The 25,271-nt window shown below is 37.0% G+C and overlaps 1 protein-coding gene across 1 annotated transcript in view; it reads left to right on the top strand.

Annotated features, from left to right (window-relative positions):
- suclg2 (succinate-CoA ligase GDP-forming subunit beta) overlaps positions 1-25,271 on the top strand; it is a 104,327-nt gene that overhangs the window by 13,831 nt on the left and 65,225 nt on the right. Inside the window, exons 2-5 of the mRNA XM_088337222.1 lie at positions 3,983-4,130; positions 21,499-21,598; positions 22,777-22,867; positions 24,852-25,004. Coding sequence (XP_088193348.1) covers positions 3,983-4,130; positions 21,499-21,598; positions 22,777-22,867; positions 24,852-25,004 — 492 coding nt within the window. The remainder of the gene's footprint in view (positions 1-3,982; positions 4,131-21,498; positions 21,599-22,776; positions 22,868-24,851; positions 25,005-25,271) is intronic.

Below are 25,271 nucleotides of genomic sequence, written 5' to 3'. Positions count from 1 at the left end.
TTCACTTAATTGAAAATGGATTATCTTTTTTGAACAAAATATCTAAATCTATTGGAAGCTCTCCCATCCTCCACATTTTTCTCTTTTGATCGGAAGAAACAACATGCTTGTACCACAATGAATATTGAAATCTTGGTATCCTGGTACGTGACAGCCCTGCCGCCTACTGACTAGAACTATATTATTTTGTGGACGAAAATAGAAAAAGAAGAAACATGAAAACAATGCCTATTGTCTGCAGCAGATTTTAGATAGGTTTTCAATTCTATACATATTTAACAGTATTACAGACAATAAAACTATAACCAGCTAAAATACAGTGAATATTGCCATGTGAACGTCATTATATGATACCGTAGGGACGTTGTTGCTATAAAATGAGCATACTGTACTGTATCTAAAAAGACAGGGTAGAGAGCACAGAAAATGTTCTGGGCTGTGTTGATGACTCTCTGTAAGGTTCTCTGCAGTCATTCACCCAGCAATTACTGTGTATAAAACGTGTTATTGATCTTTTTTTTACACTTTTGAGGAGAAATTAATTGAAAATACAGTAAATAAGAAAAATGACTAGTGTCAAGATGAGCAACATTTTTGGCCAACGAGGCGTTATCTGGCAATGTCCTCAAAGTTGTTTTCAGCTGAATTATCCCAAAAGTAATGCCTTGAGTATTTTCGGCCAAAATATTTCTGATCAAAATGAGATTTCATTAAAAAAGGTATGATGTATTTGAGTGCAAAATCACCTTTTTTTAACTCGTATGCTACTTTTAATACTTTCACAATGTTCTACTGTTGCAATTGTCATGAATTTTCCAGCCTCATTTTTAAAGACACGTACTGTGGTACGTTAAAAGGGAATACATGAGAACACGCAGAACAACTCCCAGCGGAACATCAATGTTCATTCACTTTTAGACTTGAGTGTGGTTATCTACCCTGACGGATTAGGGTCCGTCATTTTAGAAGTCCACGTTCTATTTTTGTTACCTCAATTTCAATAATAAAGTGGCAAATCACACACGTTGCCCGGTTAGTCAAATTCTGATGTTATATTTCCGAGTTCTAGTTTAATTGATGAAGAAATAGACAAAACGAATCTTCATTTACATATCTGCCAGAATGTCCCTGGCAATTTTTGTTTCCGTTCACGCTCAGCAGTGCTATGGGGAATCTTAACTCCGGCGTGCCTTTGTCTTTCCATCACATTTAAAATTCAATCTCTTTTTAATAGCGACCGCAGCTGGAGCTGACAGGGCCTGTGTCTGCTGATGGTGCAAATAGCTCAAGAGCCGTCCTAGTGCTCAACCCGACTTTAAAGCCTCATTACGAGGAAAGGAGAAGAAGAGATGTTTGCAGGTAGCAGACAAGTCACAGTCAGGGAGTGTAGAAAAGACGTAGCCTGTCCTCACTGAAATAAAACATGTGTATTGTGATCGACCTTTCCTGACATGGCAAAGAAAAAAAATCTCATTAGAGCATAGGTGTCAAACTCAAGGCCCGTGGGCCATATCTGTCTCCGCTTACAATTATATCCAGCCAGTGAAATCATTTTACATACATCTACTGTAATGGCCCAACTGATAAATCTCAAACTACAGATCCCAGCTCTTCAGCTGCAGGACTTCCCTGAAACGTTCCTGCGTCAATCTAGTTAGCTGGAGCCTGATGGGCAGAGTCACTTTTAACACTACTGACAAACAACACGTCGGACAGTTGAAAAACAAGACTGACAGGTACATTAACAGTGAGTCTTTAGTGTCACGATGCGGAGACGTGATGCCCGGGGACAAGCTTCTGTGTATTACAATGTAACGGAGGGCTAAACGGAGAGAAGCAGCCTGACATTTCTGTTGTAAACCCTCACAATAACCAAAAGAAAAGTTGATTCAAAAACCAGAGGATAAAGATAAGTTTACTGACATTGCCTGTAAACCCGTGTCTCTTCTTAAGGGGGCTAATCTGGCCATGATTAAGGGCTATAATGTAAAACAGCACAACGAGACAACACATCAGGATAAGCTGTAAAACCTGAATGCAGTGCAGAAGATACTGAAATTTGAAAAGTTAAAAATTATTAAGATCTAGCAGATGTTTTTCACTTAAAGCTGCCTGTTTTGAATTTATATTTTTGCTAAAAGCACACTTTCTTGGTAAAAAGTAAAAATTGTATTTATATTTCAATATTTTTCATATTTTGAATTTGTATATAGTAGTTTTGACAGGAGATATTTTTTTGGGAGGACAAAGTATTTTAAGTTATTTGATTTTTTTAGTTTGTTTACCCTGGAAAAATATTCGTTTCTGTAAATCATATTAATGTTTAAAAAAAGTCTAGTTTTATTATATTCAACAATTGTTTATCCTGTTGGGCTTGGGACCAAAAGTGTGGGTTAAGTTTTGGGGCCTTGTGCAATTGAGTTTGACACCCCTGCATTAGAAAGTGAATCGGTTGATTTTTCTTTTTCCCGATTAATCGATCAATCGTTTCTCTTTTTTTTAACGATTTTAACTACCCCAATTTTCAAATATTGAGTTTTGGACAAATAGAAAACTAACGCGCAAAACAACTGAATATTCTTTAATATGAAACAATTTTTTAAAAATCCAAGTGTTTGTCAAACAGCTTTGCAATAAACAAAAACTACAGACAAATGTATGCTGTAGACCTGCAAATACGAGAGGTACTTTTTTTCTATAAAGTGCAAAAAAAAAAAGAAAAAGGCAACATAGAAGGTCAATGAAAATACATCTTAGAATTTATTTGTCTGGGGCTTTTTATTTATTACACTAATACAGTACTTAAAAGACTTGCCCAAAGGGTTTAAGTGCCTACCCCTATTCCTGGTAGGGAAGACGTATTCAAAAACCAAACCAAGAAAACGACTTTACCCCACAAAGGAAAATTCAGAAAACAATAAAAATGATATTTCAAACTTATAGTAGCATTTCTAGTGACTAGTATAACATATAATAGCCAAAGAAGGTCTTGATATATTCATCTTCTTTAGTATATTTATCGAAAGTATGTTAAGTATAAGATTTTTTTTAACTGAAACAAAAAAACATTTAATAGGGCGTCATATAAACTGTTTCTTTAATAAATAGCTTTTTGGGTGGCATTCAATGTTGTGCGAGAACATTGGACCTTGAAGTTGTGGATTCCCCTTAGATGATGAGTGTCTGCTCTGTAGAGCAACGAATAATGAATATGGGTTTTATCTAATCATCCCACTATTTTTAGTCACGGTACCAAATTATTGATGTAATTATTGGGCCGGGCCGCAAGAATAGTTAAGTCAAGTCATGTATTTTTGTATAGCCCTCAATCACAAGCAGTTTTAAAGGGACATTAAAAAGATGGGGACCACTGAAATACAGTATTGTATCGCCGGCTCACAAAGTCTGTACGAAGTCCATAAGATTCTGAACTGAATGAAGAGAAAGGCATTTTAGGAACTCATTTGAAGATATAAATGAAAGAATGGCCGTACGTATTAAAAAACGTTTCGTCACTTACAATTTAAAACAAAAATCAAATTTGTGATCACTATCTTGTAATGGGACTAAAAGTACTATGATGATGAGATAAGACCTAATGTGTTTTCTTGTATCCTCTCTATCACCAGTGGTCTAGTGGATGAGATCTTGTCTCTACCACGATCTGGGTTGGAGTCCCATTGCATTCAATGTTATGCAATTGTGAACAACCATCTATCTCCCAAGTGGGTGGGGGTTAGGATTTGCTGCTCTTACCAATGCTATCTGGTTTAATTCCCGTTGCTACTGTTGTTAAAAATGTATCGACTGATTGCACAAATATGGTAACACATTTCCAACTTTGACCGCTTAAAAGGCGCACCGAATTATAAGGCACACGTTCAGATTTATGGCCTATTTGGGGTTCTTGGGTGCGCCAAAATATGGTGTATCATGCATAAGGTCACGGTCATGTACTGACATCCCGCTTTCCTTTGATCAGGTTCCTTGCAACTGGTCGAGTCAGAAAAGATGGCTGAATCTTCAAGAGTACCAGAGCAAAAGGTTGATGCAAGAGTGTGGTGTTGCTGTCCAGCGCTTCTTTGTAGCTGACACGGCCTCTGAGGCCTTGGAGGCTGCAAAGAGACTCGGTGAGTGCAATAAATACACGAGTTTCTGTTAGGTCCATCACCTTACATCTCTGAATAAAACACAAGATATGAAACAAAATAAATTCATTTCAGCTCATGAGGACATGTAATCATTTAAGGGTCTGATTCTCATCCGACTCAAACAACAACTCCCCTTTTTAATTACAGTTCAGTCACAGAATTGTTGGGGAAAGTAAGTTAGGGGAAGGAACTAGGGGACACCCCATTTTATACAGCAGAACATCAAACAGAAGATTGCAGCTTTTCCCCAACTGGCAAATGGTTGATGAGTTTGGACAGCTCACCTCCCCAAAGGTGATGAGACTCTTTGAAGCAAGGAAACTAATTTTACTGAATTTGAAGGACTCTATAATGCTCAAAATGTGTAGTAAATGCATTATATGTACAATAATCCTATCAGCTGAACCCACATATTTGTTGTAGATGACTGGAAATCCAAATCAAAAAGGCATTAGATTGCGCAAAAACCACATCTTTGTCCAGTATCTCATCTGCAGATTTGTTTTACCTTATTTTAAGTGTATTCTTTTCTAATGTTACCACTTATAAAATGAAAAAAACATGCTTTAAATAAACAAAATGTCATTATCTAACAGATGGTAAATGGGTTTATCTGTTAAATATTCCCTAACACAGGGGTCAGCAACTGAATATGTGAAAGAGCCATTACAACCTAAAAAGAAACCAAAAACGAGAATGAATGGAGCTGAAAAATAATAGCACACATAAGCATCAATAAAAGTTACTTATTTAAGATTTTAAACATATTCTCGACATTTTTTGCAGCCTTATGATAAATGCTTGTTTTGTGTTTGTCCTCATACAAGAATCAGGTTTTAGAGCCGCAGTATGCTGTACCCAGTCCATAACCAAATTGTTTTTTTTATTATTATTTATCAATAATTGTCTTCATTTCTTTTTTTAATGGAGACGATAACATATTTTAATTAATAACAAAGTATATACCGATACTTTAAATTAGTATTAAAAAAATTACAATGCAATGCAAAAAATGATTTTTTTCAAGATCTCTTTAGCAATGTTTTAACCTATTTTAAGTCCATATTTATGATCATTTTTAACTTATTTTTTTGTAAAATAAGATAAAATATGCCTTAAATAAACCAAACGTTGCTATCAGATGTTAAATTGTTTTGCTCATTTAAATATTTTATCTGACTAAATATCTCTTTAACACAAACAAATTGTTATTATGTATTCATCATTTTTCTTATTGCAGAGCCTTTACACATGGTTATTTAAGATTCCTATATTGGTATTTGATGTTACACATTTTTGTTCATTTGAAGTATTATTTTCATTTAATTATACTTAGATTTTTTTTCCCCAGTAAACAGCGAAAACAATCTTTAAATTTGCAAATATCACATTTTTTTTATTTTTGAGAATTTTATTTTACTAGGATAAGAATAAATATTTCCTAAATTTAGTTAATTTTTTTCTAATTCCTTATCGGGCAACTTAGCCAAATTCAAGCATTATATATCATTTTTAATGAGAAAACAAATTTGACTTGTCCTACATTTGCTATCAATTACTTCACATGCTCTTTAATACAAAAGGTGAAATGTTGTGATTAATCAAATATAAACTTTGATCAAGCTTATCATGTCTTCCAATTTTTTTGGTAATGCATTACAGCATGTTCTGTTGTTGTAGTTTATTTTAAGCTGGCTGATTGCCCCGTCTTGTTTTCCGTCATATTACTCAACCGTATTAAATTTATTTAGCATCCTCTCATGTTTAGTTCCTCGCGCATCACATGGCTTCCATTTTCTTTTTTTTCCAACCCTTGGGTTGCAATTTGTATTATTACTGCTGAATGTTCTCGCCATCTGACGATGAAAAGTGACAACATAATTAAGTCATGTCACACAAATTAAAATAAAATGTCATCTTTCTTTCACATTCATATTTAGTATATTACAAATCTCTAGGACTTACTATACTAACTTGTTACTAATGTAAGTGCATACAGTTTCAATGTTTTGCATGGGGTACCTAGTGTTGGACCGCATTTGCTTATTGCCGTAAGTTTTCTATCACCCGCCGTTTAACAATTTAACCTTACAATAACCAACTCGTAACAGAATCATGTACTTGGTGTACTGTATGTAAATTCTTCAGTGAATTCTGTTTTTAATTAGTCTCATCCTAGTTTTTAAATTTGTCAATGGAATCGGTTTTTAGTTATCAGGAGTAAATAAATTAAGATGGTACAGTGGAAGTAATGGGTAGATGGAGGCGAAAAAGATAGATGAAAAGTGAAACTACTTTTAAAACATTCACTTAGTTGATATTTATGCCCTTAGATTACTTAGCTGCCTAAATCGCCTCCTTATTCTGAATAATTTTCCCAACAGGTTACGGCCATATTGCTTAGTAAGAATAACAATGTGTGTGCCTTATTCATCTTTCTTGATTATCTCAAGCTTTGTTTACATTGTTATCATATTCTTACTTTAGCATCACTGCAAATCTTAGGAGCCACTTCTAAACAAAATTCAAGTTTGCTAAGCAAAATTCTTGACTGAACAGAGAGAGAAAAAAATGGAGCATCGAGGAAGGCAGGTCAGCCAATGGCTTACCGGTATCTTCTATATGCCATACCTACACCAATAGCGGACAAACATCTTATTTGACTTCAACCAATAGATGTATGAGGCACATGACCTGCATAGTCATATTCATAAACATCACAAAGTTTGGTATTTGGATGGTCCTGTTCTTGCAAAAGAGACCTGCACGATTAACCGAAATCTAATCGACATTGCGATGTCATGTAGTGCGGTTGTGTAATCGTATGACACCTCGGTTTTTTTCAAGGATTTACTTTCAGCAACCCTAAGAAAGATCCCCATAAGCGGGCGGTGTTTACCTAAATTTAACCCCTGTAAAATTCAAATAAAATCTCAATCCAAGACGTACCCAAAGTAAATTGAGTGCTGTTGTTGAACTATTTTCTAAGGGTATGTCTATGCGTGACTGGTGACATCATACAGACACCTCTTTGCTTCTCAACAGTCTGATGGCCGTGTCACAAGTATTAACCTGTGAATGCATAAGCAGGATAATGAATAACCACATGGGTTGTTATTCTTCAAAATCTTTAAAAATAAGTAAGTTGTAATTGTGTCATATTCCAAGTATTCCTCATAAAAATGTGTATGACATGCCATTAGTATTTTTATTATATCCCCCCACTAATTCCCAACTATGCTCATAGAAGAGTGTCGAGGTAAGATGTTGGGCCCAGACCTGGCCCGAATTTCAGGCTTAAAATGTCAAGCATTAAGTCGGGCCGGTCGGGCTTCTCTTTCGCCGGGATTTTTTTTTTTTTTTTCCTTCGTGGAGGATCTACACAGCATGCACTTACTTTTACTCAAGTAATTATTTAGACAAAGAAAATGCTTACCAGACTATAAGATTAACTCAAAATCACTACATCCCCCCAAAATTTTCCTCGTCAGTGTCGTCAATTCTACTTTTTGCTAATAGCATACAAACTAGCTTTCTGCTTTTTGGCCGAACATTTCACTATTTTCTGCTTTTAATGTGCAGAATTTGATTTTCTTGTCAGTGCCATTTTGTACATTTCACTTTCGTTCGCTGCATGTCGCCTAGATGCTCACTTCGGCGCCAAACCGTTCATTTGGGCACTGCACTTGGGAGTGCACACTTGAGGGACTCTGCCCCAAGTAAACCTCAAGCTGCGTAGTTCAGCAGAAACATTCAGTTTGCCGCTGAAGTACACACGGCCGGACTAAAGCTTCCTGTTTACTTTAGCGGCAAATTAAAGCTTCAGGTTTATTTCGGGCTCTTTTATCAAATCAAGTTAATCCATCGGGTTCGGGCCCCGATCTTATCTCTAGAAGAATTTTTGTACTGGTAGGTCATGCATCCAAGGGTTAAGTACTTACAACAATAACAAAACGATCACAGAAAATGCACCTTTCCTTTAACATCGAAAATCGCATCGAAATTAAAATACTGGCCTAAAAAATCGCAATTAGGTTTTTTTTCCCAAAAGTTTGCAGCCCTGTTGCAAAATAAGTTGTTGTTCATGGCTTCTTTTTAAGAAAAGGCCATAATGAGGGTCCTAAAAACATTGTATTCCGCATTGTTACGTGAAAATATCAAAATAGAGATGCCGTTTCCTTGGGGTCTACTGTTATGCAATTATATCCAACCAAAATGTGTTTGCATAGCTACTCTGAAATTATGAAATGAAAAACACTTCACAATGTATGACTCTTACTGTCTTTTACGACAATTTTTAATGTTAATAAGGGGGTTATTTCTAATCTTGGCAGATGGGTGACTCAAACTGTAATGGCTCATTGTTTTAATTTCCTTGGACCCATACTGGGAGACGACTGCAAGATGCTGTCAGTAAGTCAAATAATTTGCAACGTATACCCTACAGGGACTCAAAGACACAGACACAGTTTTGGCCCCTTGTCAATCAAAAGTTAATTGCCCAGAACGGGTACCCAAATGACCCTGAAGTATAAGCACCGAACTTTTGAACTTGAATTTTTTTGACCCTGTGTTAACATTTGCGCTGGAATATGTTCGTGTCCCGAAAAATGGTATTTCCCTTTTATTTGACTTGTTTTGAAATGTCAGTGCTGCTTTTTGATTTTTTGAAAATGTGTTTTTTCAGAAATTATGTCAACTAGTGATTATTATGCTTTGTCTGTTGCACAATTCTTTATGATTAAATCGTAAGTACATTTCCCAAACCTTCATTAAGCTATTAAGAATGGAAATTCTTCAGTGTAGCACTCCGATAAACTAAGCAGCATTGCTACATTATGCTTTCAAGCACACAGACCCGAAAGTCGCATTGCAGTTTTTATTTCAACCCTGTTTACGCCTTACAAAGACCATTTTGTAACTTCTCCCCTGCCCCTATTCCAGCACTATTTTAAACCAACCATCACGGTTTGTGTGCATTTTGAACGTCTGACAGACCACCCACTGATGTTTCCCTCGAGTCTCTTCATGTCACTTAGACCTCACACCCGCCTCATCATGATTTAGTCATCAAAGGGTTCGATGGTCCATCATCTTTACGCATTTGGCATCCTCAACCGGCGTTGCCATCAAGAGCCTACGTTGTTTTGTGAAACACCGGCTTTATGTTAACAGTTAACATGTTAAATGGAAAAAGGAAAACAGTAGTTACTTACAAAAGTGTTTACTGTAGGGCAGGGTCGGGAACCTATGGCTCTTTTTATTAGTAAATCTCGCTCAAAGATAAAATTAAACTTGCCCAATTATTTTCTTTATTGTTACATCTGAGGTCGATTGTAGCACATGTCAAATCAAGTCAAGTCACAATTATTTGTATAGCCCTTAATTAAAAAAATGTCTCAAAGAACTGTAAAAGTTACAATTACACCATCCCCTGATCTTAAACAAACATGCAGGAAGGAAAAACTCAACTCAGAAGCCAGGGACAACACTGACTACACTGTCTACACATAAAGTTTGATCCATTATATATATAATTTTTTTTTTTTTTAATTATTTTTTTAACTCCAATTTACAGTCAATGTGTCACACAAACAGACCTGGCTGTAAATCTCTAAAGAATCCTTTATGTGGAAGCTCATTTAACAAAATTCATTGTTGAGACACTATTTGATGAAACCCCACTGAAAACTATAAAGACCCAAGATTTTAGCAAAGGAATATGATTTGGTGAGCTGTGGAAATGGACAGAGCTATACACACAATGCATGCAATCCTTCTTCCCCTACGTCCAGCACCATCTGCACCGAAGATAAATACGTCAGTATACTCGTTTGCAGAATTCCGTGACATTTTTACAAAATAAGTTTGCTCGCGTCTTATTTTAAAATTGTTATTTAGGACAAAACTGAAATTAAAATCGAGCCCTAACACTCTTAAGTGACTGCAGGAGGGGGACACATTTTAAGTGAGATATTTATATCACTAATAGACACAGGCTTTGGCATAATTTTTTCATAAATTTGATTAAATCATCTAATGTCAAACAATGACATAGGATGTGCTGAAGAACTCGCTTTTCTCTAGAGAGCTGGTTTGACGATTTTATTAATTTTTTTCTTCAAACATATGGTGTGGCTCTCAACATAATGGTCATGCTCGTCTTGACATTGTTTTTGTGGTTGTATGTGATTATTCATTTACTCTACATTTCCTTTAAAGGTAAGGCATTTTTAAAAATTACTCGTTAGAAAATGATAAAAAGTACAACACCAAGCTGTTAGCTATTAAGTTAACATTGGTACTTGTGATTTCGCGTCCCTGTTCAAAGTCTTAGTTATGTTCAATTTCTCGATCAGGCTCAAGTCCGTCACCATGTATGTACATCTTAAGCGAGCGCGACAGATGCTGCAAAGACAACATAAGCCAAAGGGGGCGGCCGCAAGTAAAAAATTTCCAAATTCCGACATCGCTTTTAAAACAATAACTGCTACTAAGCCTATAGTATATTCAGTTGCAGTAAAATAAAATTTATATTATAAACTTTCGAAAACTACTTAACCCAACACTTTGGCTCAATCTGATTAATGAATTTTCCCCTCGATTTGACTCCAAAGCATCTTACGATGAGGGTAAGAATCCTCTTCAAAGCGTAATGTGAAAGAGTGAGCCTCTTTCAGTGAGTCAGAACAGGACTGCCCTAGCTACTCCTGAGCCAAGCAATCATGAAAAGGTATTTATTATATAATTTTTCCTTCATGCTGTGTTCTATTATGGAGTACAAATATTACAAGAGGGCGGGAAGTAAAAGTACAGACGCAGGAGTAGTTGTTGGGACAAAGACAAGGAAGGATAAAAAAGGGTGAAGTGCAGAAGACTTCTGGCAGCATACTCATTTATTTTGCAAGTTGAACAGTTTCAGGTAGTAACCAATTCCAATGAAAAAGAAAAAAACAAAACAAAGAAGAAAAGAACGGTCAATGGTCGTAAAGTGTAAACATCGTACAGTGCCAGTCATAGATGGTAAACAAAAACTGGGCTGACTGGACCTCTTCGGAATCCGTAAATTGTCTTTTGATTGTTTCAACTGCCCCCTCTGAAGCCACCTTGTGGTCCCTTCAACACTTCAAGCGCCTTTTTCAAATGACTTTCATCTTTTCCCTTTAGAAAAGAAAGCCATGTCTCTGTTGAAAAGTGCTGACAGTGGCATTTGGTGCTGAGTAGAGTTGGCTTAACCACAGCCCTTTTGCGACCGTCTTTGTCAGAAGTGCTGAGGGATAAGACGACCGACCCTCTTATAGCTCTGCGAGTGGCGTATTTGTATCTGTGTGTGTGCGTTGTGTTGCATAACTGTGCAGCAGATGGAGACTGTTGTGTCTCCTTCTTGCTGGTTTACCACTCAAAAGGGTTATTTGAAGGAAGGGGGTTTACGTTAAGTACTTGAACTTTGTAAGAATACAAAGTATTCTTTATACGCTACTCTCACCGTAAATGTAACTTTTCAGACGTGTATAATCCGAAAGCTTTCCTGATATCCAGAGTTGGCCTGATAATTTAAGATCATTTTGGTGCTTTGTATTAAGACCTTGTTGTATTTGAATGTGTTAGTTCTACTCGAATTTGATTTAAATACTAAAAAGAAATAGCAAAGGTCCTTTTTAAATCACTCTTTTTTCCACCTTACTCGGCTCACTGCCAGCCCAGGTAAAGTGGATCACCGACATTTATAGCAGTCAGAGAGCGGCAGATAGTCATAATCTTTCATTAACAATCTTTGGAAGTCGATCGCATTCTGCCATTGACGCATTTAGACGTCAAACGATTTTTAGTGGCCTTTCACTGATTTAGGTTATTTTGGAAATAGATTTTGCTCCCTCTGGGTTGCGCTCTCTCTCTACCTCTCTTAGTCTGCATGGCTCCCCTTTCTCGCTACCTTGCCATCGCTCTCTTGCTCTCTTTCACTTGCTCTTTCACTTTCTCCCTTTCACGGTCTCTCTTCCTTTCTCTGTCTGTACTGCTCCTTTTCTCTATGTACCTCTCTCTCACTACCTGTCTACCTCTCTCTCACTCGCTCTACATTGCTCTCATTACCTGTCTACCTCTCTCGCTACCACGCTTTCTCTCCCTACCACTCTTTATTCCTCTGACTCTCCTTTGCTCTTTCTACACACCTCTATATCTCACTCAATTTTTCTCTCCCCCTCTACCTATTAGTCTCAATCTCTACCTCTCTCTACCTCACTCACTTTACTGCTCCTTCTCTACAAATCGGTCTCTCGCTCTCTCTAGCGTGTGTTGTCTGGCCGGCTAGCCAGGCATTCGCAATGGTTTTGCTGGTTAGCCTGGCTACTCACTGCATGCTTTTTAATCGGCTAGCCTAGCATTACTCGCTCACTCCCTACCTCCCCCTTGCTCTCTGTCTCACTACATGTTCCTCGCTCTTTTCCCTTTTCCATCTCTCCCTACTATTTCATTTTTCTCTCTCTTTGTACCTTACCCTTTCTTTACCTCTCTCTCCATTTCTACTTCTAAACCTTAACACAAGAAGAAATGTTAAGTAACCCATAGAAAACGTGTCATTGTGCCTAACCACTGTTGTTGATTAAATAGTGAAATAACAGCAGTGGAGCAGCTTTTCCTCACTGGCCTAGTTCAGGCCAATTGAGTGTTACATAGGGTGAATAAATTGAGTGCTGTGCTTCACCAGCACATTCCCGAGAGTCCCTGCATGGACAGAGCAGCTCTCGTTCCTGACAAGTACTCACCTGTGACAAAGGAAGACTGATGATTCTCCACTTGTGTCCATTGTAGCAAACACCTGATTAGGTGGGAAGGTTGTGGAGGCTGGAGGATATATCATTAACGTATCTCTAAGGGATAGAAACCCATTTTTTAAAGATACTGCAGAGAGTAAAACAGATTTCCTTTCTTCAAAAAGGCACAGAACATGGAGTTTTCCTCCTTTTAATTATGCAAATATATGGGCACAATATCCCACACTCTGGGGGGACTTGAAAACATTTAGTTTAAAAGTTAGCCCATCCAGCTTGTTTGTTGTAGGGACGTTATTGAAGGAACACAAGGTGTCAAAATGCAGTTGGCATAAATTTGTCCAGCTAGCTACCCTTAAGCGTCGAGGCTGGCGGGTGCTTTCTTTATTTGTTTGCCGTTTGTTCTGATTGGATGCTGACCGTGTGTTGTCTGGCCGGCTAGCTGGTTTTGTTGGGTAGCTTGGCTACTCACGGCATGTTTTTTGATCAGCTAACCTAGCGTTACCACCAGTTTTGCCGTGTTTTTTTGGCTATTTATTCCTGTCCGGCTTCATTTTTGTCTAGCCGTTGACGCTCTTTGTTCGGGTTAGACTGGCTGCTAGCTGTGTTTTTTGGGTCTGTTAGCCTCGCGTTTTTCCGCCGAGGCTTTGGCCGCCTTTCGTGAAAATCCTGGTTAGCCCCCGTTGGCAGATTTCTGTTTGCTTAATGTCAGTTAGCTCTTTTTTTAGCTGCTCACCCATTTTTGTACCATTACTGCATTCACCTGCGACACAACGCCTAGACATTCTTCCACATAACCCACCAAAATTTTGCTTAAAACACTTTAACCTCTTTGACAAGTGAACAAATAACATCAACATGGCAACTGGCTTGCGGGGGTGCTGGTGTCCTCTGATGACTTCACAGCTCAGAAGGACAAATACAAGACATACTGACTTCAAACTCTATTATCTCAGAGAATAACTTCAATATTCCTATTTAATATATATTTTATGCAAAATCCATGTATTAGTTCCTATACATCATGCATGTTTAAGAGTTTGGGATAACCTTTCAAATTAAACATCCACGGCTGAGTGCACTCGGATAATACAAGGGCTTGCAAAGACGCATGCATGGACAAACACCATTGTTGGACTTGATGTCCCTGCATGAATTGGCAAGCTCTTAAGTCTCTCCTCTGGTTGCAAAAAAGCAGTGAATTTGTAAATTGTCCTAACAGCTGTAAATAGGCTTTGCAGGGTAAAGCTGCCTGTCTCTCCCTAAGATGATTTTTGTAAGCAGCTTAGTGTTTCCACCTCCTCATTACGCACCCTAACCTATTCACGTTGAGGGTGAGACATGGAATTATTTTAGATACACATCCCCCTCCATTGAATTAGCATGAAGCAGAGGCATTCTGGAGGCTATTCCTTGTTTCCGTGGCACCTTGCATGCATTAAAGCTACATAATGATTGGTATTCATTAGATTTTACTTTTGTACATATTTGTTAACGCGTTAATGTTCCGATGATAAGCAATTACCTGTCTGTACAATGTCACCAGTCACTGAAATACCTCATGCAACATACCATTGAAAAGCTTAAGTCTTGGGATATGCATCCAAAAATATACTTAGCACAGAAACATCACAATCAGTCTGAAACAAGCTACCCGAAAACGCTAAAAAAAAGGGTATCTCACCAAAGACGTCATCTTGCAGCAGTTAAATTCCACAATAGTACGCAACCATGGCTTTTTTACATCTGCAAGAGTCTAGTAAATCCAACATTGTAAAATATTTACTCCAAAACCCATGATAATGCCGACAGATGTGGAAAGAGAATTCAAACCTATAAAACTCTATCACAATGTATACAAAAAATGGTCAAAGTAAAATACACATAGGCAAATGTTTTATTGTTGTAAACTCGTCATGTCCAAATGGCCACTTTTGGAAATGTCTAAACCTCCCTCTAGAAAATATTTAAAATGCAATGTTTGGTTTCTCAGATTTTGATCAATTTTGACAAGTTATCAGGTAAGGCTTTAAGCTATTGTCTCACCTGTTTTCAAGCTTAGATGCCCATGCTCCACTTATCAGCAGGTGTTAAATTGCCCAAAAAAATAAAGTGAGGATAAAAGCCTTCTATTTCTGCGTGTTCTAACTCTGATTACTCAATGTTAGTAGCACTTGCAGTGATCATTTCAGTCCAGGACAAAACTTCAGTGTGCTACCTTTCAAAAGAGACCAAAACCAGATTCTCCAAACGATTTAAGAACAGCATTCAATTTACTTTGGGTACTTTTTGGATCGGGATTTAAAGCGAATATTACTGGAACGTTAAGGGGTTAATTTATTCTTTATTGTCAGTCTCAACAGTCATTTTAATTGGAATAAAACTCTAGGGGAACCAACACTTACAGTAGCACTTCACTGAGTTAGCCTCATTAAAGAGCTAGGAGGCTAAAGATTGCTTCAGCCCCGTCAGACATCTGATTCACCCCTCTTAAGCCCCTCCAGTGTTCAGATATTTTGAGATAAGTTTTCTCTACCCCTTTATATATTGGTCCATTCCTCCTTTAACAACGGAAAGGAAAACATCCCGGGGCCATGCCTAAGGAACAGATGGACACAAGAATGAGGACCTTAGACTGAGAAGTTTGACTTTTTCTGTGTTCAGGGAGTTCTCAATTTACGAATAAGTTCTCTTTCTCGATGGGGGAGTTACATTTCTTTGTAAATTAAATTTCACTGAAGTCAAAATATTATAGAAATGTGTTTATATTCTACATTAAAACAAGCAAAACATAGACAAATCAAACATATATAAGTTATGCCAGAGTATAAATTTAATTTGTGTCTTGTATAACAAAGTTACAAAATTATTGTGAAAGACAACGCTATATTTCAGCAGGCTAGTTTTTGCCTCTGACACTAAGTTTTCGGACAGAGGACAATGTTTTTTTTCAGCTTTTAGTTTTGAGTAAAACTACATTTTTTTTAGACAATAAGCTGCACTAGATAATGAGGAGCTTTAAAAATATTTTTGTGCAAGGTGTTTTTACATAAACGGCGCATGAAAGAGAAACTACGGTATGTTCTGCACTATAAGGTGCAGCCCCCCAAAATAGTCTTTTGTTACATATTTTCCACACATCGGGCAGACCAGACTACAATGCGCTACAGTAGCAAAACAGTCGGATGGATCAGTCAACAGTATTAAGCCCTCAACGTTCACTAGGCTGTAGACAAACCTCACTTATGATTCTCATCTTTTTCAGGCAATTGCAGGCTTTGTTTTACCTCTCCTTAGCCTATACGAGCCTGTGAATGCTAAAAGAATAACCCACCTCCTTTATCTAGAAATAACTTCAGCTAAAAGAAACGCCGGTGTATATATATGCCAGCATTCACTGCGCACTACTTCTTTTACGGGGAAAATGGAGTCGGCGTATGCTATTCATATTTGCGAGACCTGTTGCAAATCGATCCATATATAAGCTGAACCGTATTATAAGGCGCATGATAAGCTTCTGAAAAAATTGAAGGCTTTTAGTTGCACCTTATAGTGTAGAAAATGAGGTACTTTAAGAGCTAGTGTTGCATAAAAAACTGAAAATGAAACAAAAAAATGTTTTATAGATCATAAACTGACATTGTGAGATTTGGTTTCACCTTTAAAATATATTGATTCATTCTTTAAAGCGTGTGTAATATTTGACACCCAGAGGGCACTGTAGTCTATTGTGATGGAAAATCAGTGTTGAATGTTCACTGCGTAACACTTAGATGCCAGACAATCATTGCAGGAACTAATAGGTAGGGATTCCTGGCTGTAAAAGAAATACAAAGTATTTCAAGAGCTAGTGTTGCATCAAAACAAATCTGAATATATATTTTTTTTGTTTTTGCATTGACCATAAACTAACATTGTGAGATCTAGTTTCACCTTTAAAATGACTTAATTCATTTTGCTTAGCCCCAGTGTGTAATATGTGACCGTTAGAGAGGGCACTGCATTCCATTCGTAAGGAAAACCAGTGCCAAATGATCACTGCGTAGCTCCTAGATGTCAGAACAACATGGCAGAAACTACTAGGTATGTATTTCACTATGTAAAAGAAATACAATCTTCGTAACCTATGATTTTTTTTTTGCATAAAAATTAACATTGGTATGACAATTCATGTTTTTGTGTCTCATTCAAATCAATGTTTTTTTGTTTATTTTTATTTTTTTAATAGAAACATTTTTTGTACCACTCGGAGGCACTAAATAGTACACACTGTCCCTTTAATCGGTAATGTATGTGTCTGTACATCATTGTAACTTTCCATTTCAATTTTTTTCTGGTCTATCTACTTTCAAACTTCTCGCAATTTTTCGTTTTTTGTTGTTGTTGTTGTTGTTTTTTCTTTTCTTGTTCGCCTTTTAGTCCAAATAATTAGGTACACTTGTTTTAATCCTGTTTAAATCCCAAAACATATTTTTCCGAGCAGGAGTGAAATCGAAATTTTGCATGAAAGCTTGATGTAAAAGAGAAAGTATGGAAACAAATAGTACTTAGCTCCTAAACATACAATACTTATTTTGGTGAAAAGTGAAATGTTTTGAATGCCTCGGTAGAACCAGTCATTTATACAATGCTCAGGAATACATGTCAATTGACATGGTCATCTTAATCAAAATATCATACATGAGTAGTTTGTAAAAAAAAAAAAAAAGAACAAAAGAAAAATATATACAAATTCCACAGGTCAACAGATTATTGCAACGACAGAGCAGAATTAGTTTTATCTTTTGTTTCACGTGCCACTGGGAGCATTGTGAAAAAAAGTTTCTCGCAGGGCCCAAATGGTGAAAATAAGGAAAAAGCTGGACTTCCAAAAGGTGACGCTACTTTTACCACTGCTCTTAAATAAGCCTCTCAGAGGACGTTTTAACATTTAACACAATCTGTTAAATTTCCTGGTCCTTGTGGCACCATCGTGATGATAAACATTTAACATGGTACGAAATATTTAATCACTTTAGGTATAAAACAAATCGGCAAATTTCATCTGAAGAGTATTTTACTTATTAGTACCTGCAATAGCTTTTTGCTTTGCAATAGGCCCCTGAGATACAACGACTTTACAGTGTGGAATCAGACGCTTTTTGCCACCTCTTTAAGGCATTTCATCCACTATACGACAATAGCAATAAATTATTCTATTTTGGTACTGTATTTTTTGCAATGCTAAAGGGAGAAGCAAAAAACATCATGACCACGGAAACAAAGCTTACGCTTTGCAAGAAATTTAATGAACACACCCACATTTTTACCATCAGCCATCGGGAATATTATTAAAGATGAGGAAGAAAGCAAGGAAATCTTCTAAGGGCATGACAATCCTCAGAAATGGTTTTAAAAATCTGTTTCATTATTAACCCGCCATCTCTCCCCCCGTCTACATCCACCCACTTATTCAATTGTACCAGCTCAAGTCACGAAACCTTAGAGGTGAATCAAATTTTGTTTTTCATTTAATTAATCAAAGCGGCGCTGCCACGAGCGGCTGCCTTTTCCAGCAGCTGCCCTATTGTTTTATTGTCTGCTCCTATCTTCGGTGTTTTTTTCTTCCCGTTTTGACAACTACACTATGGATTACTTCTATCCTACGGGACATGGGTTTTAGCGCACAAAAAGTGCGTGTATTCAAGGAATTTCAACTCCTTGCCCTGAAGAATTCTTGTGCCGGCATGATGAAGGGGCCTATCGTGGAAGAAGAGCCGGAGCTAGCTAAGCGGCTAGTGGCGTTATAAGTCTTCTGTACCATCCGTAATCATGGTAAATGCAAACTCACGACCAAATAAGATCATCGAGTGCTGGTGGAAAACATCGAAGCGCACAGGGAGCGCAGTTGCTGTGTTTTGCGGAAACGTGGCTCACGTTTAGCATTCCGGCCGCTAACGTGGAGCTACCCGGAGCTATCCGGCTTCAACGCCGCTAAACAGAGACACGAAAGCCGGGGGGAATCGGAGAGGAGGCGGACTTGCTAACACGAGGTGGTGTATCCCTGGATTTTCACAAAGAAAAGTTTTCCATCTGCCACAGGGATGTCGAACTTTTGGACTGGCGTGACATCATCCACTCTGCTACAATAGGGCATCATGTTAATCTGTTAATAAACAACGGGGTAGACTGCTGGAAGTGTGAATTTCCCTACGGGGATGAATAAAGTATCTATCTATCTATCTATGATTTACGGATATATTTCTTTATTATGTTATTTCACCCTGTACACTTATATGACAGAAGTAGTACTTATCGTATACTATTTTCTTGTTTTAATGTTTTTATCTGGGGTAGCAGGGGTTCAGAACACATTAGCTATACATTCTATCTATGCCTGCAAAACAACAATTTCACTTTGCAATCCTCACCTCAGAGTGGATTAATGTCGTAACCCGGGGATTTACTGTAGTTTTTTCTACATGATGATAGAAAACAGGCCATGCAACACCATTTTTTTTTTACTTATTACTATTCCGCCCCCTGATTAGTGCTCAATATTTCTGTCATCCAGGTGCTGATTATGCCCCTAGACAAAATCCTCATCTGACTTTGAACTCTTTCATTATACCAAGTCGGAGTTTTAATTACCAGATTTATTCATTTATGAATACTTTCAAAACCCTTTTGTGTACTAGTGCACCTTTTTTATTCTTTTTTAAGCTCCTGAATGGAAAAACGGGGCCTCACTAATGCAGTGTTAGTTTAATCCCTGCCATACTGTCAAAGACTATTTTCTCTGCCGTTCTTTCCCCTTCCTTGCTCTCTCTGCAGGAAATATGTTTTTTTAGGCCTGCGTGACTTTCCCAAGTTGTATCTTCATGTTCTCCTTCCTCCACTGACATAGGATGTGCTTGTTTCTTGCCTCGAGGGTCAATGTGTCCATCTAGCTGTCCAGTCCTTTTTTTTCCCCATTTTTTTTTCAACACGACGAGAGCCTCTTGTCAATGGCTGAACTTGTCCACTTGGATAATAATAACCTTGCCTGCAACCATCTTTCTTCACGAGTACCGACTCCATTTAAACGGGGCTATCGTAAGATGAATGTTGAAGAGACACCTGAGTATTATAGGGAATTTTTAGTTCTTGTCAGGTAGAAGTCACATCAGAGGGTAGACATTTTTAAATGAGTCACACTTGTATAATTGCATTCAATTGAGAATGGTCACTCTTAATGTAAGTGAGAACTCACCAGCATACTGTACAGCATAGATTTATGTACATATATGTATATATAGTAATTACGAACTGTAGAACTGTAGTTATTGGGCTGATAGTTATCAGACGGACAAATACAATGTCAGTTTAGCTCGATGGAAATCAAAAACGATAGTTACTTGAATATAATACTCAGAGTGACCTAACCAATCCGCAAACAAACATCCTAATCACAATCTTAACTAAAATATGTTACCTTTCTGAACGGCACACGCAAAGTGCACTGTACATATTTTAATGTATAGTAAGCCTTTTTAGATTTGCTTCACGTGTACTGTAATCGGACTAAAATTTGCCTCATTTAGTTTCCTCCTCTATGCATCTGCTTTTATATAATTAATTTTATTCATTATATAGTTACTAATTAGTTGGATCCCTTAACCACTAAGGTCGTAGGGGCACTATTTCCTGTGGTGTGTCTTGGGTAAGTACAGCCTTGTGGCGCCCATCCCTCTCCAGGCAAACACATGCGTGTTATGCGAATGATCTAGAGCTAAGAAAATGCCACTTGTTGAGAATGAATGATCTTTTTTTTTCCTGGCCAAGACAGTTGCGCCATTCAGTATTGGATCCTTTATGTAATGTTAAGAAGACACACATTGTCACATCATAAACACACCAATAATTATATGCACTTTTTCAGTGCTCATGACAATATCTAGTTCTTATCGTGGTAACTGACAAACAAAATAATGATTAGAGGGACAAGGTGTATTATTTAGTGCCTCCTAGTGGGAATTTTTTTTTCTTGCTTTATTTTTCTCTTTTTGCCCTTTCCTCTTCTTTTCCCCCTTTTTTGTATCTTTTTATTTCTTTTTTTTCTTCTTTACAAAGTGATTGGCGAAAAAATGAGAGGCAAAATATTGCCGTTTTTTCACTTTAAGTCTCCATAGTTTTTATTTTTCCTTGTGCTTTGAAGCACACATTTTTAGTTAAACAATACAGCAGCATCTAGTGTTCAAATATTTCACACTGTCACTTTAAATCAAGCTCTTATCTCTCCAAAATTCAGATTTTAGAGACGTTTGTTTCTGTTTTTGTTATATTTTCTATATATAGCATGTGTTAAAAAAAAAGAAAAATCCTTAGCGGTATCGTTTCTCAGAAGCAGGATTTCAGGATCCCTGAGATGTGTGCTGCATCTTAGCCTTCACATACGACACTCAGAGTGGTAAACCTGGTATAGTTGTTTTTTCCTTTTTCTTTCCTCAATCAGTAAGATACCGGAGGAATCCTGAAGTTGTGAAATGTCTTCCTTACCCTTGTTGTTGTTGTTCTTGTGTTGTTGCTTTTTTCATATGTTGCTATTTTTGTTTCAGATGCCAAAGAAATTGTGCTAAAAGCTCAAATTCTGGCTGGTGGGAGAGGCAAAGGTGTGTTTGATAGTGGCCTGAAAGGTGGAGTGCATCTAACTAAAAAGTGAGTATTCCTATATATATATATATATATATATATATATATATATATATATATATATATATATATATATATATATACTGTATTTTCCGCACAAGGCTCATCGGAGTGTAAGGCGCATCTCCCCCAAATACTCTTTTTGCGATATACTTTTCATATATAAGGAGCACTAGACTTTAAATTGCATTAAATTAGAACTATAGAAAAAGCAGGTCGGCATATAAAAAATATATAAAAGCATTTGAATTAAAAAGGGCCGAAAGAGCGCATTGTCCCTGGTTTGGGTCATTGTTTCATGCCAATGTGGCCTGCCTAACCTGTACTGCCCATTTTGGCTGCAATCCATTATCCCCGGTTGACTGTTGCTGAGAGTGAGGGCCGAAAGAGAAGTAGTGTCTTGCTCTTGCGTGGTGGCTTTTTTCCTTTCTGCCTAAAAGGAACAGCACCGTTGCAGCCATGATCCATTATCCCTGTTAGATTAGTGCTGCAAGCTGGGGACCTGAGAGTGAATGTTAAAAAGTAAAAGCAAAGGGGCTACTTTGCATTTTTTTTTACATGTCACCAGGGGCTCTGGCCCAATTAATCTTGAAAAATGAAGGGATTACAGTACAATAGATAGGTATGATTCCTGCTCCATTGAATGTCACTTATTTTAGTGGTTTTGAACAGAACGACCGCAAATATTGAGGGAAAGCTGTATTCATGTTCTCATTACTTTGTATCAAAATTAATGTATTTTTTTAGATAACCTCTGTATTTGATTAACCGTCACAATTTCAATAAGTATTTGTAAAATGTTAAAAATGTATGTTGGTTCATGTTGTTGTTATATTCCAAATTACTAAACGCTTTTAACATTTTATGCACCTTAACTGAATACCTTGAATAGTGATGAATGCATCTCTAGTCCGCATTACGTGAGAGGAAGTTTGAAAGCATTCCTCAAAAAGAGCAACCCGATTGCTTCTTTTTTTTATTCATGTATTAATCCGGCTCAGTCTTCAGAAGCAATCCTTGCATGTTGATGGAAGTGAGGTTCATTGACAATATTGCACCCTAGAAAGGAGCTATCTTTTTTTCTGACTCACTGTTAGTCTCATGTCCACAATTTCACATCAACATTCAACACATTTTGTGTCCTTCATATTATATGTGGCAACGTGTTATTATCTCTCCCATAGCCCTGCAGACGTTGGTGAGTTGGCCACTAAGATGCTGGGTTTCAATCTGACAACCAAGCAGACCCCTAAAGATGGAGTGAAAGTGAAAACGGTAAGTTTGTTGCGTGGAGACAATTGTTTTGTTTCTTCAAGCTCAATCACAGAAAAATCTATTTTGAAGATACTATGGTGCCTTAAAAACCTTTAATTTGTTGTTTTTTGTTCTCATAACTCCAACATCCCTTTTAAACAATACTCGTATTTGTATTATGCAAGTATTCAGGTTGAAACTTTTTTGCTTCTCCTCAAATTACACTATAGCAGGCATCTCCAAAATAGTACCCATGAGTGATGGGTCATTATTATGTTTTAGCAAATTTGGATTTCCATGACAAATCATTTATACTGTCGTTTTCTTAAAATACATGATCAATTCATCTGAAACTTTTTTAAATTTGCCCATGATTTTTAAATGCAAATAACTCTTATGCAATGCCGATGTTGTAGTGGTTGCCTGAGCCTATTTTAACCTGACTTTACATAATTACAAAATGGTAATAATAATAATAATAATAATAATAACAATGATATTCATGATGATAACAACAGAAATTAACATTGCTGATTTAGAAATGAAGTTGCTGATTTAGAAATACACCAAATGGAGTCTTTCACTCTAATCAGTAACAAAATGTCTTTGAACTGAATCGCACTTTGGGAAAAATGTATTGTTTGGTTGAAAAAAAGCACACCCTTTTTACTACCTACAGCACAATGAAGCCAAACAATGGAAAATTTTTATACTATGCCTTAACTCAGAAGACGAATTCACGAGTTTTGGCCATAGAATAAATATTTTGAGGGCTTAGAATATGACAACGCGAGTTTTTGGATAATTAGAAGAGCCAAAGAAGAGGAGTAATGCTTTTTTCTTACTAAAGCCAGAGGTGAGTAGAGTAGCCAATAATATTACTCAAGTAAAAGTACTGTTACTTCAGAACAATATACCTAAAGTACAAGTAAAAGTAGACAGCTAAAAAAATAATTACTTGAATAAAAGTAAAAAATTACTTAAGTACTGAGTAACTTTAGCGACGTCATATTTATTGATTTTTTTTTTAAAACAACCAATCAGATCATCAAATGATCAAAGTCCATCTAATCAACAAAATTACTTTTATTTTCAAAGTAGATTACTATAATTAATGTAAATTCAAGTGCTTTAATAAACAATAAAATTTTAAAAAGTATAAATCAAATAAATAAATCAAGCACATGTGGCACATATAAAGCCCCAATACTTATTTTAACAGGCTCTGCCAGCAGAACAACAAGCTAGCCCACAAACTCGGAACAAAGGAGACATTGCATATTGTACATAATATTTGGCACCCTTTTTAATGGGAACATGCTTTTGATTTGAGGCCAGGGGTGCTCCTCCTCTTCTGTGTTTTCGCAGTCGGAATTGTGAAATATATATCTATTTGAACTGTCAAACTTTGAAAACGGGCCACTTTTAATCTGAACAAGACAAAACAAATCTTGGCCTTTTGTGTCGAATAACCGGATTAACTTTACATTCGCTATTGAAGGTTGCCTAAGGACTGACTATCTTCCGATCGTAGCTTGGCCAATCCTCTGACACCCATGGCGGAGTTGTCAACTTTCCAGCGAAGCTTGAATCGACTCTTAGGCCTCACCGCACTGCAGAACAGAAAGTAGCATGCAGTGTCGAGCACTTGCATTCACTGTCAGTGCTGATATAGGAATGAACAGAAGAGGGATGCATGGGGAATTATTTTTTGTTGAACAAGTGAAAAAGACTCAATCAAGGTTTTTTTTTTTTAAATGCTCAACTATAGGACTAACTGAAAATAATGTTTTCACACTACTACTACTAGATTGATTATTTCTCTTCACTGCTGCTACTACTATTGCTAATACTACTACTTCAACACTAAACACACAAAATACTGTGCGAAATACTGTGGTGTTTGTCACGATCAAAGGAGGCAGCAAATTTTCAGCATCCAAATGTGTCATTTTGGTCATCTAAAGTTATTTATAAGTAATTTGTCCCTTTTATCTGTGTCTAGGTGATGGTGGCCGAGGCCTTGGACATAACTAGGGAGACCTACTTTGCCATTTTAATGGATCGCTCCTGCAACGGTCCTGTTATGGTTGGAAGTCCTCAGGGAGGTATGGATATTGAAGAAGTTGCAGCCAGTACACCGGAACTCATTTTTAAGGTATGCCATTAGGGATTACTCACAGCGTACCAAAATTACATTATATGACAATAAATGTATTTTTTATTTTTATTTTTAATTGACATACATCACATCCTAAATGTTTTTTTTTCCTGAGTGATATCTGTTATATCAATATTGGTACAGTAGAGCCACTGTATAGGACATTAATCCCTTTTGAGGTAGGGTAAAGTTAAATTGCCGTATGGCGAGGGATAGAAAGCTTCTTTTTTTTCCTCCCTTTAGCACCACTGCGAGTATTAGGAC

Source organism: Urocampus carinirostris, chromosome 6, assembly GCF_059441175.1.
Source record: "Urocampus carinirostris isolate Australia breed hairy pipefish chromosome 6, RoL_Ucar_1.0, whole genome shotgun sequence".
NCBI classification, from domain to species: Eukaryota; Metazoa; Chordata; class Actinopteri; order Syngnathiformes; family Syngnathidae; genus Urocampus; species Urocampus carinirostris.
This window is presented reverse-complemented; position numbering and strand designations above follow the sequence as displayed.